At 31.6% G+C, this 13,798-nt stretch overlaps 2 protein-coding genes and 1 long non-coding RNA gene across 8 annotated transcripts; 2 read left to right on the top strand and 1 right to left on the bottom strand.

The window, feature by feature from the left end:
* The first annotated feature begins 903 nt into the window (after positions 1 to 903).
* Positions 904 to 4,168, top strand: LOC110996514 (venom carboxylesterase-6). Its single transcript, XM_022264235.2, has 4 exons — positions 904 to 1,169; positions 1,683 to 1,828; positions 1,986 to 3,289; positions 3,899 to 4,168. Exons 1-4 carry the CDS (start codon positions 1,094 to 1,096, stop codon positions 4,110 to 4,112), a joined length of 1,740 nt encoding a protein of 579 aa, XP_022119927.2. The 5' UTR covers positions 904 to 1,093; the 3' UTR covers positions 4,113 to 4,168.
* Positions 4,169 to 7,070: 2,902 nt separating this feature from the next.
* LOC110996444 (juvenile hormone esterase-like) lies at positions 7,071 to 10,997 on the top strand. Of its 5 annotated transcripts, none has more exons than XM_045633183.1 (5): positions 7,071 to 7,370; positions 8,264 to 8,318; positions 8,628 to 8,773; positions 8,900 to 10,203; positions 10,386 to 10,997. In XM_045633183.1, the coding sequence occupies exons 2-5, from the start codon at positions 8,288 to 8,290 to the stop codon at positions 10,597 to 10,599; spliced, it is 1,695 nt and encodes a 564-aa protein (XP_045489139.1). In that variant the 5' UTR covers positions 7,071 to 7,370; positions 8,264 to 8,287; the 3' UTR covers positions 10,600 to 10,997. The 5 variants fall into 5 exon arrangements, 4 of the variants coding, with proteins under 4 accessions (XP_045489139.1, XP_045489149.1, XP_022119799.2 ...); XR_006750961.1 differs by lacking the exon at positions 7,071 to 7,370 and having other exon boundaries at positions 7,713 to 8,318; positions 10,386 to 10,792; positions 10,871 to 10,997; XM_022264107.2 differs by lacking the exon at positions 7,071 to 7,370 and having other exon boundaries at positions 7,713 to 8,318; positions 10,386 to 10,614; positions 10,871 to 10,997.
* Positions 10,871 to 12,762, bottom strand: LOC123690168. Of its 2 annotated transcripts, XR_006750969.1 has the most exons (3): positions 12,284 to 12,762; positions 12,103 to 12,235; positions 10,871 to 11,956 (listed from the first exon to the last, which is right to left on the bottom strand). It is a non-coding gene; the product is annotated as an uncharacterized LOC123690168 (long non-coding RNA). The 2 variants fall into 2 exon arrangements; XR_006750968.1 differs by having other exon boundaries at positions 12,103 to 12,762.
* Positions 12,763 to 13,798: the final 1,036 nt, after the last annotated feature.

Raw genomic sequence — 13,798 nt, forward strand, 5'->3', positions numbered from 1 at the left:
ATTAGATAGGCTTGACCTTTCACCTTTTCCCACAAGTATATTCTACAATCCCAGTTATATAACATATAGCTAACCTGGCAAACGTTTTGCCATGTATATCATATATAATAAAAAATAGGAGTTGAACGTAGAGAGGTGAAAATTAGGGGTTGTATGTATTTTTTAATGCTGTATCATAAAAAAATAAAATTTATCTAAAAATTAGAAAAATAATAATTTATGGGATGAAAAATAGATGTTGTCCGATTCTCAGACATCCCATTATGCACTCAAAATTCATCTCAAAAAAATTTAATCGGAGGAGGTTAACTACAAACACCGCGACACGAGAATTTTATATATTAAAAGATATATCATCAAAGTATATTTGACGACTGCTTGGTCTAATCTTACTTTAATGGTAATATACGTATGAATTACATAACGACGTGGTGGGTGATCTTGCCTCTATTTGTAAACATTCAGTGTTGCATTATAGTGAATTTTAAAATAAATTTGGGTAAAAAATTATTACATACCCCTCAAATTTGAATTTACATTTAGGTACCAAGTTTTGTGTATTCAGACAGCTTTGGTACCTGACCAAAAATGGGAACTTGATTTTTTGAAAATCAATCAACTTAACTTAGAAAAGCCCAACTATATCATATTTTAAAATATTTGTTCAATACAGCATGGACTACGATTTTTTTTTAATTCGTTCTATATGTTACTTGCTGTAATTCTGTAGCGTTGGACAATTTGTGTTCTCTTTTCAGAAACACGCGATTTTTTACTAATTTATTACCTGACGTAAAATATATTTCAGGGAAATGGCGATACTATTACTTCTTTCATTTTTAAATAATACATTAAATGTATGAAATAACGTTCCCTAGAAGCTGGCAGCATTCAATCAGAATAATGATTATAAACTAAAAAAATGTTCAGTATTTCTTTCACATTTCGGCTTGAATGCATGGCATTAATTAAAAACAAAGAATTTCAATTTATAAGTGTGGTTCTTGGTCATGAAAATTATTGAAATAACTGTACCCGTTACGAGTTACGACTTCATACTATACATACACATAAGATTTATGACGCTCTATCTATGGCTTTTAAGAGTGATACTAGAATCCTAAGTTCTCAGAACACATTAAATGAGGATCAAATTATTCTAGACGGTGGTAAGTTATAATAAGAGAAACAATTTTAAATTAGAATATTATATAGATTTTTTATATAAGAATTTTAATATAAGAATATTAGTAAAACATTTAAAATATATCAGAGATCGTAATTTTCTGTTTATTAAAATTAAATATAAACTAGTCAAATATTAATAAAAGGATAATAATATACTAAAATTATTTAGGGCTGACCACCAATGAATTCTTTCTATGTGCGCATTTAACATTTGCTCTAACGGTGAAGGAAAACATCGTGAGGAAACCGACATATTGTGTTAGACCCAAAAAGCCGATGACGTGTGTCAGGCACTGAAGGCTGACCACCTACTTGCCTTTCAGTTAAAAAATGATCACGAAACAGATTCAGAAATCTGAGGCTAAGACCTAAAAAGGTTGTAGCGCCACTGATTTTTTTTTTAATTATTTACTTAACTAATTGGATTAAAACTTTGTTATTTTATGAGTTTCTTCCATCACGAAAATTGTAAACATTACCTAATTGCTCTATAGGAATGGATTCCAAGCATGAAAAATGTATAGTCCAGACCCAAAATGGATGGATTTGTGGATATATTGATAAAAGAGATGAAGGGACATACTACAAATTCAAAAGCATACCCTACGCGGAACCGCCTGTTGGAAATCAAAGGTTTATGGTAATATTAATATTTTTAAAATACATACAAAATAAATTGGAAGTCAAGCAGATAATATTATCATATGGTTAAAGGTTAACAAACACATTTTGCAAGATAAACAAACCATTTGTACTGATGAAGTATATAATTAGTGCTATATGTTTCTTTATTACAGCCTCCCAAATGTCTAAAGCCTTGGAAAAATATACTAGATTGCACAAAAGATGCACCAGTACCACTGTCACTCTTTGTTAATCATGATGTGTTTGGTTCCGAAGATTGTCTTTATATAGAAGTATCCTCCCCGAATATTAAACCTGACAAACCACTTCCTGTCATGTTTTGGATTGGAAGCTGCAACTTCGTATTTTATATAGATTCAATTCTTGACCCAACACATTTAAATAATCAGGGAGTAGTTTTTGTAAGATGTGGATTTAGATTGGGACCTTTTGGATTTCTATCAATAAATGAATTTTCTGCACCAGGAAATGTTGGATTAAAGGATCTTATTTTAGCGTTAAGGTGGGTTCAAGCTAACATAAGTAACTTTGGTGGTGATCCTAACAATGTAACTGCATTTGGAAGTGGTACAGGAGGCACGATAGTACATCTTATGACATTATCTCCTTTGGCAAGTGGCCTGTTTCATAAAGCCATTGTTCAAAGTTCTAGTGCCCTTAATGGATGGTCTCTAGCTAAAAATCCAGTTGAAACTGCCATGACCTTAGCTAAACTTCTGGGTATTGAGAAAACAGATAAATTTGAAGTTGTTGAAGAAATGAGAAAATTATCAGGCTACGACATTATGAAAACCTATAGCACATATTTTTATGATAAATATCGAGTAGAGAATGATGTATTTGATTCACCATTCAAGCCTTCTATAGAAAATGAATTTGAAGGACAACCAACATTTATAAGCAAAAGTCCTGCTAAAATACTTAACTCTGGTAAGTTTAATAAAGTTCCAATGATGATTGGCACGAACAATGTGGAAGCTAAGGTGATACAATATATAAAAGACAATTTTTATAAGGATTATAATAAATACAATGAGGATGTCAAACATCTGGTTCCTAAATCATTAGCAAATGTAAACAGTGACAGTCTAAGAAAAATTGGCCAACAAATATTATCATTCTACTTTGTTGGGGTAGAAAAAGTTAATGAACAAACCCAAAAACAATACTTACAGTTTCTCTCAGATTACTATTTTCATTATTACTTGGACAAAACAATACGAATACATAGCAAAGTTTCGCCTGAGTGCCGTATCTACTACTATGTTCTCAATTACGCTGGAGAATGGCTGGTGCCTAAAGAATTAGAATTTTTTAATACTATTGGACATACTGCCGAACTTCCATTTTTATTTGGTATAAAATCGTCAGATGGCTCTTTTTACAAGGGCAGTTGTATTTCACTGACTACAAGGGAAAGATGTGTCAAAATGTGGACGAATTTTGCGAAATATGGGTAAGTAAATACAATAACTATTTATTTTCAGACAACATATTCATATAACGTATATATTGAATAGATTCAAATATTCAGTATAAAGGGCTATTTTAGAATTATTTAACAAAACTTACTTTGGTGGATACACAGATAGCATACCAACACCAAAATAATATGCATATCATAGACACAAAAGATTTGGTTATTTGCACCAGTATGGCGGTTCTATAGGGATCATAAAAAATAAGAATTTTAATGGTCAAAGCGCCAGCGCTGGCTGTAAGTCACACCGGAGAAATATCGCATGACACTGCCGCCTCTTATTTTTTATGGATTATCGAAAAAATACTAGGATTTTTGTGGAACAAATCGTTTGAAAGTTGTTGATTAATCCGACTAGTTGGACACGTGCTTGGGCCGCCGATACCATCAAAATTCTTTTTTATTTCATTTCGTAATACGACTCCTGTAGAACCGCCATACTGGTACAAATTACCAACTGTTTTTTGTCACGATCTACCGGTCTATATACCTATTAAGAAAATTCTTTCTCAAATAAGATCGAATAATAATATATTATGTATATGTGAATATTACAGTTATCTAAAAATAATACTTTTGTTTCAGAAACCCTACTCCTACAGACAATGATGAACTTTTACAGATTACTTGGGATTCTGTAGAGAATGAAACAAGGCTAAATTTTTTGAGTATAAACTCAGATTTAACAAAAGGAAGAAATCCATTTTATAATCGAATGTTATTTTGGGAAAACATACATAAGGAACATATTGTTCTTAAAGTTATCACTCATATAAATGACATGGGGCTGAAGTTTTAGCATAAGTGTAGTATTATTTATTTATAGAATTGTTATCATTACATTGTTTATAAGTATGTGATAGTTTAATTTATCTTTAACAATGAACATAAGTCATTCTTAAACATTAGAATTCATGAGGATATTTTTTTATCAGCAATAAATTTTGTAGTAATACATAATTTGAAATATGTAGTTACTAGCTGACCCGGCAAACGTTGTTTTGCCATGTATATTATTTGTAAGAAACATTTTTTTAGGTCAATAAAAATAATTATCTACTATAAGTGTTCAAAAGAATGATTAATGTAGGGTAATAAATTAATATTTATTAATGTAGAGAATATATTTTAAATTACAATTCTTGCTAGTTATCTAAATATCAATAATAAAGAATCAAAGAAATCAAATTAAAATAGGGTGTTGATTGTAAAGGGTTGAAAATTCAGGGTTATATGTATTTACTAATGCTGTATCATAAAAAAATAAAAAAAATATCTAAAATTGAAAAAAATAATTTCGCGGTGGATTACCCTTAACATTTAGGGAGATGAAAAATAGATGTTGTCGGATTTTCAGACCTACCCAATATGCACACAAAATTTCATGAGAATCGGGAAAGCCGTTTCGGAGGAGTTTATCCACAAACACCGCGACACGAGAATTTTATATATAAGATTTATCTCATGAGACCAGTTTTTAGAACCAAACACATCTTCAGCACACAAACATAAACTTTCAATACTTTCTCTGTCTGACATAAGACATTTTTATTTCACTTCTCAACCGCTTATGAACTGACGTTTTATCATAAAATTAATTAGGTTATATAAAAACAAATGAAATTAATTAAATAAAAATAAAAAAAACAATTGACTTTAACCTTTTCTATTTAAACAACTATTCAAACAAATAATCATTTGGAGTCTGTAGAAGTTACAGTTTGGAAACATAAATTTAACATTCTCACACCCACCCCCGCAATCCCTATTGGAAATAGAATTTCGTAAATTCCTATTTGAGATGATTTCTGCATGACAAATAAAAGATTACTACCAAATTTAAAGTCTATAGAGGCTGAGCTACCGTAAAATTCGTTCATAGACTATTTCTGCATCTCTTACAGAAGATTCCTACCAAATTTGGAATTTAAAGGAGCTATAGTTTAAAAACGGGAATTGTTCATTGTTAACGCCCCCGCAATCCCCTTTGGGGGATGAGTTTCTTAAAATCTGTTTTTAGTTGACCTCTACATAACGAAAGTAATATTCCTACCAAGTTTCACATTTCTAAGTCCTATAGATATATGAATTAATATCTGGCAGTAATTCTCCTGGCTATTGTAATTTTCCTACTAGCATACGGGCGTGGACTTATTCTCTGTAAAAATCCTCATGAAGCGTTTTGTGTAACTTGGAATGAGATTGATGGTAAAAGGGGAAGTGAGATTTCCAGTGCCGTAGACTAGTTTTTAAGTAATAAACCAGTAAATAACCATGTATAGCGGTCAAATAAATAACCATGTATACATGTGTTGGGGATGGGTATAAATAAAAACAGGCATATTTTCAATTTGTACATTTAATAAACTGAGACGTGTCACTTGAAGTGATAGAACAAAACTATTTAGAGGGTATTCATACCCATAAGGATTGGATTCCATACATAAGTGCAAAAGAGAGAACAAAGACATACATACCTCTGTGTATTCCTTGATAGACTGTAGGTTTCTCATTGACAGTGTTCTCAGAGAGAAAACAGAAGAAACGGATTCAACACCACCTTATGTTGTCAAAGCGTTGCATTACTAGAAATGTTGGCTCATGGATGTGAGAAAGTTAAATGAAAAAAATGTGAAACATACAAGTAAGGAAACATGGCAACATTATTGAATGTATAAAAATTAAGTTTCTCCAATTTGAGAGAACCTGTCCACGTCTCGTTATGTTTCGGCATGATGATAACAGAGTCCTTATCTTGAGTTAATATATTAGAAGTTCAGACCAACGCAAAACCCCAAGAGGGAAAAGACAAGTTGACCAAAATAATAACGACAAACACCAGAAAAATTAATTAGAAAAAAAAATTTTATTAAGTGAAAGGGAAACAAATATGGTACAAAAAAAATATTTTTAAAATAGTGTTTATCATAGCTTTTTTGTAGACAATGTTCAGGTTTTTACCATCTTTAACTCCTTTCACCATCTAAAACAACAGTTGGAGTCGCTGAAAAAATTACGACCAATAGAAAGTTCTTCGCCAACATGATGACCACAGCGTTTAAAACTATCTAGATCGTTAAAAAAAAGGATAAGGTAAGTGGGAACAAGATGAAAAATGGGGTAAGACATAAAATATAGGGGTAAATTGTATATAACACCAATTTTAACGTGTTATTATGAGTGCTGGCATTTTTATAAAAACCCCCAGTTTCTCACGTTACAATTTCCAAACCATAGTAGAAGCTAGCCGCCCAGAGTGCGTGGAGTGTGTAAATAAAGTTTTTACTTTTTACTAATCAAAGCCATTTATTAGTACAGGTATATTAATATTTATTGTTCTACAAGAGTTTCAAACACAACTCTGCTCATCTCATAAAAACCGTTCAATCTTCCCCCACTCACCTTGTTTTAAATAAATTAAGCTCTTGTCATAATAAATATATATACCTATATATAAATACATTTGTAAATAAAATAGTCGTGTATAATTGGTTATTTTAATGAATTTATAAAGCACCAGCCGCGCTCACACGCACAGTAACAAAGAGAATTATTATCAAAGATATCATACGACATATAAAGATAAAATATTTTTTACTGTATGGAATTGTCACACTTAATTAGGCTGATATACTTAAAAAAAGTTATTGATAAGATAGTCCTATATTTTTTTTAGTAAATAATACCATATATAAAATATTTGTTACACCAGGTAATGTTCACTTCAATCGTAGATAGAGTATAGAACTAGATAAGCTTCTAAAATAACAATAATTAAAACTAAAGAGAGAAGACATTAACGTGAAAAACTTAAGTTCGAGCGAAACAGAGTATCAGTTTTTCAGTCTCTATTTGCGTATCGGGTTTTATTTGTTTACCACCCAGCCCTTGGTGGTAAACAAGTTTTCACCGCTTACTGATAAATCTGTGAAACCCAAGTCAAACCCCACTTTATCATTATAAGAGGTGTATTTTAAGTGTCAGTCATGGAGAATTGATGCATAATTGGCTGTAAAAGCTATAGTGATCGAAAAGAACCAAACATAATCTTACATCGGTAAGTAGCTTATTTTATCACGACTCAGTAACTTTGTTCAAGAATTATTCATTCGGATGTGTATTTTGGTCAATAATAAGCAATCTTCAATGAATTAATACTTCGACACAACAACACTTCCAAACAAACGACAATTCCAAACATATTTTACAGTGCAAACCGAGTAAATTAAAAATCAAGTTACCAACGTCAGGTAGTTGCCACACTTCGTGTCCTTTGTAAATAGTTGGATTATAATATTCGCTATCTCACACGCTGTACGCTGATGCCTGGCCTATACCATAGTCGGTCAGGTCTACGACTTCAAACTTCAAAGTTCAATCAAAGCATTTAGCATGAGCCATAGACTACCTCACCTATCGCGCTCTCGATAATATACGTAATTACGTAGTCAAAAACTCAGTTATATAATCAATATGTTACTTTCCAAATTCTTTGCTGCCTTTATTGAGTTGGACAACTTCCTAGTGTACTTCTTTTACACAGTACCCACACGCGATTTCTACTCATTTATTACACGTATTCCCGTCGAGACGTGACATTAAATATTATATTTCGGGGCAATGGCGTCACTATCAGGGTCCACAACGTATACCTACTATTTCTTCTTTACTTTTAACATCTTTTATTTTACAATAATACTTTAATGTAAACAACGATTCCTTGTTGCTGGCAGCATTAAATCAGAATAATGATCACAACCAAATAAAAAATTAGTATTTGTTTCATAATTTGGCTGGAATGCATATTCATTTAAAATAATTGAAAAACATAGAATATCGATTAATAACTGTAGATTGTGGTTATGAAAATAAGTAAAATAACCGTACCAGTTACAACTTCATGCTATAAGTTCAAATAGATAAGATTTACGATGATATGAATTTTGATAGTGATACTGGAATGCTCAGAAAGAAATGAATGAGGATCAAATTACTCAAGAAGCTGGTAAGTTATACTATCCATCACAATATTAAACCAATGTTTGAAAAATATTATAGGTAAGTATATAGGTACAAACTATATAACATGAGAAATTACTATTCTATATCTAAACAATAATATAACATCGTAACATCACTAAACTAACAATCACAGAGATCGTAAATTTGTTTTAAAATTCAATTAAAATTTTCCTTAATATCAATAAAAATTTCATAATATAATGTATGTAATTTTAATTAAGATATTGGATCAAAACTTTGTTATTTTTGTGTTTTTTTCATCACGAAAATTTTATACATAATTACTCTATAGGAATGGAATCCAAGCATGAAAAATGTATAGTCCAGACTCAAAATGGATGGATTTGTGGATACATTGATAGAAGAGATGAAGGGACATACTACAAATTCAAAAGTATACCTTATGCGGAACCACCTGTTGGAAATCTAAGGTTTAAGGTAGTATTCAATTATTCTTTTATACAAATTTTTTTGGAAGATAAGCAGATAATATTAACATAAGATTGAAGCTAAATTGTAATACATTTTGCCAGATAAACAAACCATTTATGTGCTTTGTTTTAGCCTCCGAAATATCTACAGCCTTGGAAAAATATACAAGATTGTACAAAAGATGCACCATTACCACTATCAATCTATGTTAATCAAGAGGTGTTTGGGTCTGAAGATTGTCTTTATATTGAAGTGTCCTCCCCAAACATTAAACCTGACAAACCACTTCCTGTCATGTTTTGGATTGGAAGCTGCAACTTTGTTGTTTATATAGATTCTATTCTTGACCCAACTCATTTAAATAATCAGGGAGTAGTTTTTGTAAGATGTGGATTTAGATTGGGACCATTTGGATTTCTGTCAATAAATGATTTTTCTGCACCAGGAAATGTTGGATTAAAGGATCTAATTTTAGCATTTAAGTGGGTTCAAGCCAACATAAGTAACTTTGGTGGTGATCCTAACAATGTAACTGCATTTGGAAGTGGTACAGGAGGTGCAATTGTACATCTTATGACATTATCTCCCTTGGCAAGTGGCCTGTTTCATAAAGCCATTGTTCAAAGTTCTAGTGCCCTTAATGAATGGTCTCTAGCTAAAAATCCAGTTGAAACTGCCATGACCTTAGCAAAACAACTGGGTATAAAGAAAACAGATAAATATGAAGCTGTTGAAGAAATGAGAAAGTTATCAGGTTACGACATTATGAAAACCTATAGCACATTCCTTTTTGATAAATACAGAGAAGAGAATGATGTTTTCGATTCACCATTTAAGCCTTCTATAGAAAATGAATTTGAAGGTCAACCAACATTTATAAGCAAAAGTCCAGCTACAATACTTAATTCTGGTAAATTTAATAAAGTTCCAATGATGATTGGTACCAACAATGTGGAAGCTAAGGTGCTTCAATATATAACAGATGAATTTTATAAGGATTATAATAAATACAACGAAGATGTCAAACATCTGGTTCCCAAATCATTAGCAAATGTAAACAGTGACAGTCTAAGAAAAATTGGCCAACAAATATTATCATTCTACTTTGTTGGGGTAGAAAAAGTTAATGAACAAACCCAAAAACAATACTTACAGTTTCTCACAGATTACTATTTTCATTATTACTTGGACAAAACAATACGAATACATAGCAAAGTTTCCCCTGAGTTCCCTGTCTACTACTATGTTCTCAACTATGCTGGAGAATGGCTGGTGCCTAAAGAATTAGAATTTTTTAATACTATTGGACATACTGCCGAGCTTCCATTTTTATTTGGTATAAAATCGTCAGATGGCTCTTTTTACAAGGGAAGTTGTATTTCACTCACTACAAGGGATAGATGTGTCAAAATGTGGACAAATTTTGCAAAATATGGGTATGTAAATATAATATTTATTTATTTTCAGACAACTGACTCATTAAATTTTTTCAAATATTTCAGAATTAAGGTCTAGTTAAGAATTATTTAACAAAAGTTGCTATGGTGGACTACAGATAGCATACCAACACCAAATATGTATATTGTAAAGTTATTCAAAAATAATGCTTTTGTTTCAGAAATCCTACTCCTACAGATGATGATGAACTTTTACAGATTACTTGGGATTCTGTAGAGAATGAAAAAAGGCTAAATTTTTTGAGTATAAACTCAGATTTAACAAAAGGAAGAAATCCATTTTATAAGCGAATGTTATTTTGGGAAAGCATACATAAGGAACATATTGTTCTTAAAGTTATTACACATATAAATGATATGGGGCTGAAGTTTTAGTGTAGATTTATTTTTGTACGTAGAATTGTTATCATCACATTATTTATTAGTTAAATTTATCTTAACAAGACATTATTATCCTGCTTAGTTTAGACTACAGATATCCTGTAAAAAAAAATTTTTTACAGGATATCTGTAGTCATACATAACTTGAAATAATGAAATATTTAATAACGATCACATAAATATTAAGGTAATTTTCGAGTTTCCCAACGAATTAAAATACAAGGACCGTAAATAAGTAAATCAAACTGACTAATTCTCGTTTCAGGTGCTTTCAAACAATTTTTTATATGTGAAGTTTGACAGCGCTCAAGGCTGAGCTATTAGCAAGACAAATGATGAGTGTGTAATATCTTTAAAAAACACATATTTATTGATTAAAAAGTATTATTTTTTTCTGGGGTTTTATTGGAAAAAAAAACGTATATGGCTGTATAAAAAATAATGATTACTTAATGGGAGCAATCTGTACAAACATGACTTTAAATAGCGTAAGATAATAAAATAACTGGGAAATACTTATTAATTTCTCATAAAATCTTTAGTAATAAAAATTGAGTTATAATGACAGGTGCCGCAACTATCAGAATGAGACCAATCGACGATAAAGACTAATACAATTAATATTAGGTATATATGTATGCAAATATATTGAATGATAATTTAGACTTAAAAAACTTCAGGTTTGTTCACGTGCAACGCAACCTAGTATAGAGAAGCGTTTGTCGTAGTATCTAGTTTTCCAATCCAGCACTAGAGCGCATTATGCGGCATAATGCTCAACGTTGAATGTTCCAAAAATAGCAACGGTTCGCACAATTGAGCACTCTCAAAAGTAATGCTTTCGATTGATACTCGCAATCAATACCAACTCAGTGACAGAAAAATCACTATTGTTTTATTCTTTAAGTTGGCATTGATCGAAATTATCGTTAGTAATATTATTTATTGTTAAAAAATTTGTAAGGCTTTCGTTTCATCGTAGATTTTGGAAATAATCAAAGTTATTTCAAACTGCTAAAAATATATTATAATGGCTCAAATAATTCATTTGTTTCATTAACATATATATATATCCAATAAATATATCACTTGATAATAAACTAATTTGATAATGAACTAATTGACACTTGATAATAAATTTATTTAAACTCGGAGCACTCGATAAATCATCGTCATCACTATCATTTGGATAAGATGATTCAATTAAAAAGTGTATAATTTATTTAGAAATCATTTTTAAAGATCCAACACTGAACTTAGCACACTCTGCTGATGCATTTGAAAACTAATTCACGTTCCAATTAAGCTTCAGCATAATTCGGCATTGTGCGCCACTGAGTCGCATTATGCTCTGTAATTGGAAAACTACCTTAGCTAATACTTAACACAAATAACAATTTACAGGTTCTAAAGTTGCTAATAAATTAACGGAAATTGTTTTTAAAACACTGTAAAGAATATACATAATATTACACAAATGTTACTTAAGGAGATTACGTAATCTGCGCAGTAGTTCTCCCACTGATAGCGTTAGTAGCTTCCTTCCTTGTTTTGAACTCGGCTAGCTTCAGAATGTCTATTAGAGTCGAGAAGATATTTGCGTCTATTACAGCCTGTAAATATTTTACATCTATACATAAATGTATATCACTTAATGTACATAAATATTTTAATTCACCTTAAACAAGCTGAACGCGGTGTACAATTTTAAGTATACGCATACAAACTAAATTTCAATAATTATTAAACTGCAATATATTTAGCATTCTATATTATTTTACTAAGAGATCCCAATTTTAGATTGTTTTAAACAATGTTTGGTACGGAGCTTAGGTATAGTCCGCCTACCACTCATTGCCGACGGGAACCCTGGAAATAAATTAGACAACTCCGCCACCTTTTTGAAGGGTGCGTTTGTACAAGAATCAGAGTGATTATGGTGCGTAAATAAGTGCAACTCGGGAGATGTTTTTGAAGGTGAAGGATTTTTGTGAGACCGAGAAGAGGAATAAAGCCCTGTTGATACCTTTGGAATATGTGCAAAAGAGAGTCGTTGCCATTACAGATAAATTTGAGGGTGACCAGAGGTTTAGTATTTGTTTAATACTGGCCACTGGGTAAAATATTATTGTCAGTGTTGAATTCCACCAGCGCGATTCTGAGTTTCTTTACATAATATATATATTATATAATAATACAAAAGAAGCAAAAGTTGAAGCAAGCACTTTGAAAAAAATGTTACTCCTGTGAAAAGCCGTCCAGAAAAATTTAATCGGATGATATGGATTTTTTATCTACCAGAAAATTCATTTCTTCTATGTTGTGAAGAAAGAGTTGCCTACTGTTAATTTACTGCGCCTGGAATTAAAACGAGATATAGACTATCAAGGGAACAATACAACATTACGACGGATATTAAAAGAATAGGATTCCGATTCAAGCGCTGTCAGTCAAAACGTAAGGCTATGATTGAACGCTAAAATATTACTGCCTGGCGTGCTAGGTATATCGAAAGAATGAAAAAAATATATATTAGTGGACAAGAGACCTGTGATATTCTTGTATGAAACCTACATTCATCCCACTTACATGGGTATCCAGTTGTTGCCAAAACAAAGAGGATAATGGATTGTTGGTGTTCGAATCAGTTGGGAAACGTTTTATAAATGCACATGCCGGTTCTGTGCACGGGTTTGTTGATAATGCGCTTTCGATATTTCGTTCACAATCGTATTCAGCCGATTATCACGACGACATGAATAGTCAAAATGAAGTGGATGGCTGAGAAAGTAGTACCTAACATGCCTGAGAAAACATTGGTGGTGATAGACAACGCACCATATCACTGCACCCAGATGAATAAACCACCTACAGTGGCAAGCTTGAAAAGAGAAATGCAGGAATGGTTAAGACAAAAGAAAAGCAATTAAGAGAGCTGGATAAAGCCCGTTTTATGTGTCATAATAAAAACCAACAAAGAACAACCGGTTTATAAAGTAGATGGATTTTTAAAGCAACACAATTACGATGTGGTAAAGCTACGCCCTTATCATTGCGACTTAAATCCCATACAAAAAAATGGAGTCTGGCTGAGACACGTGGTTGAGAAAAATGTAGCTCAAGACCTAAAGCAAATAATGGAGCTGAGACACGTGGTTGAGAAAAATGTAGCTCAAGACCTAAAGCAAATAAT

Source organism: Pieris rapae, chromosome 2, assembly GCF_905147795.1.
Source record: "Pieris rapae chromosome 2, ilPieRapa1.1, whole genome shotgun sequence".
Taxonomy (NCBI): Eukaryota; Metazoa; Arthropoda; class Insecta; order Lepidoptera; family Pieridae; genus Pieris; species Pieris rapae.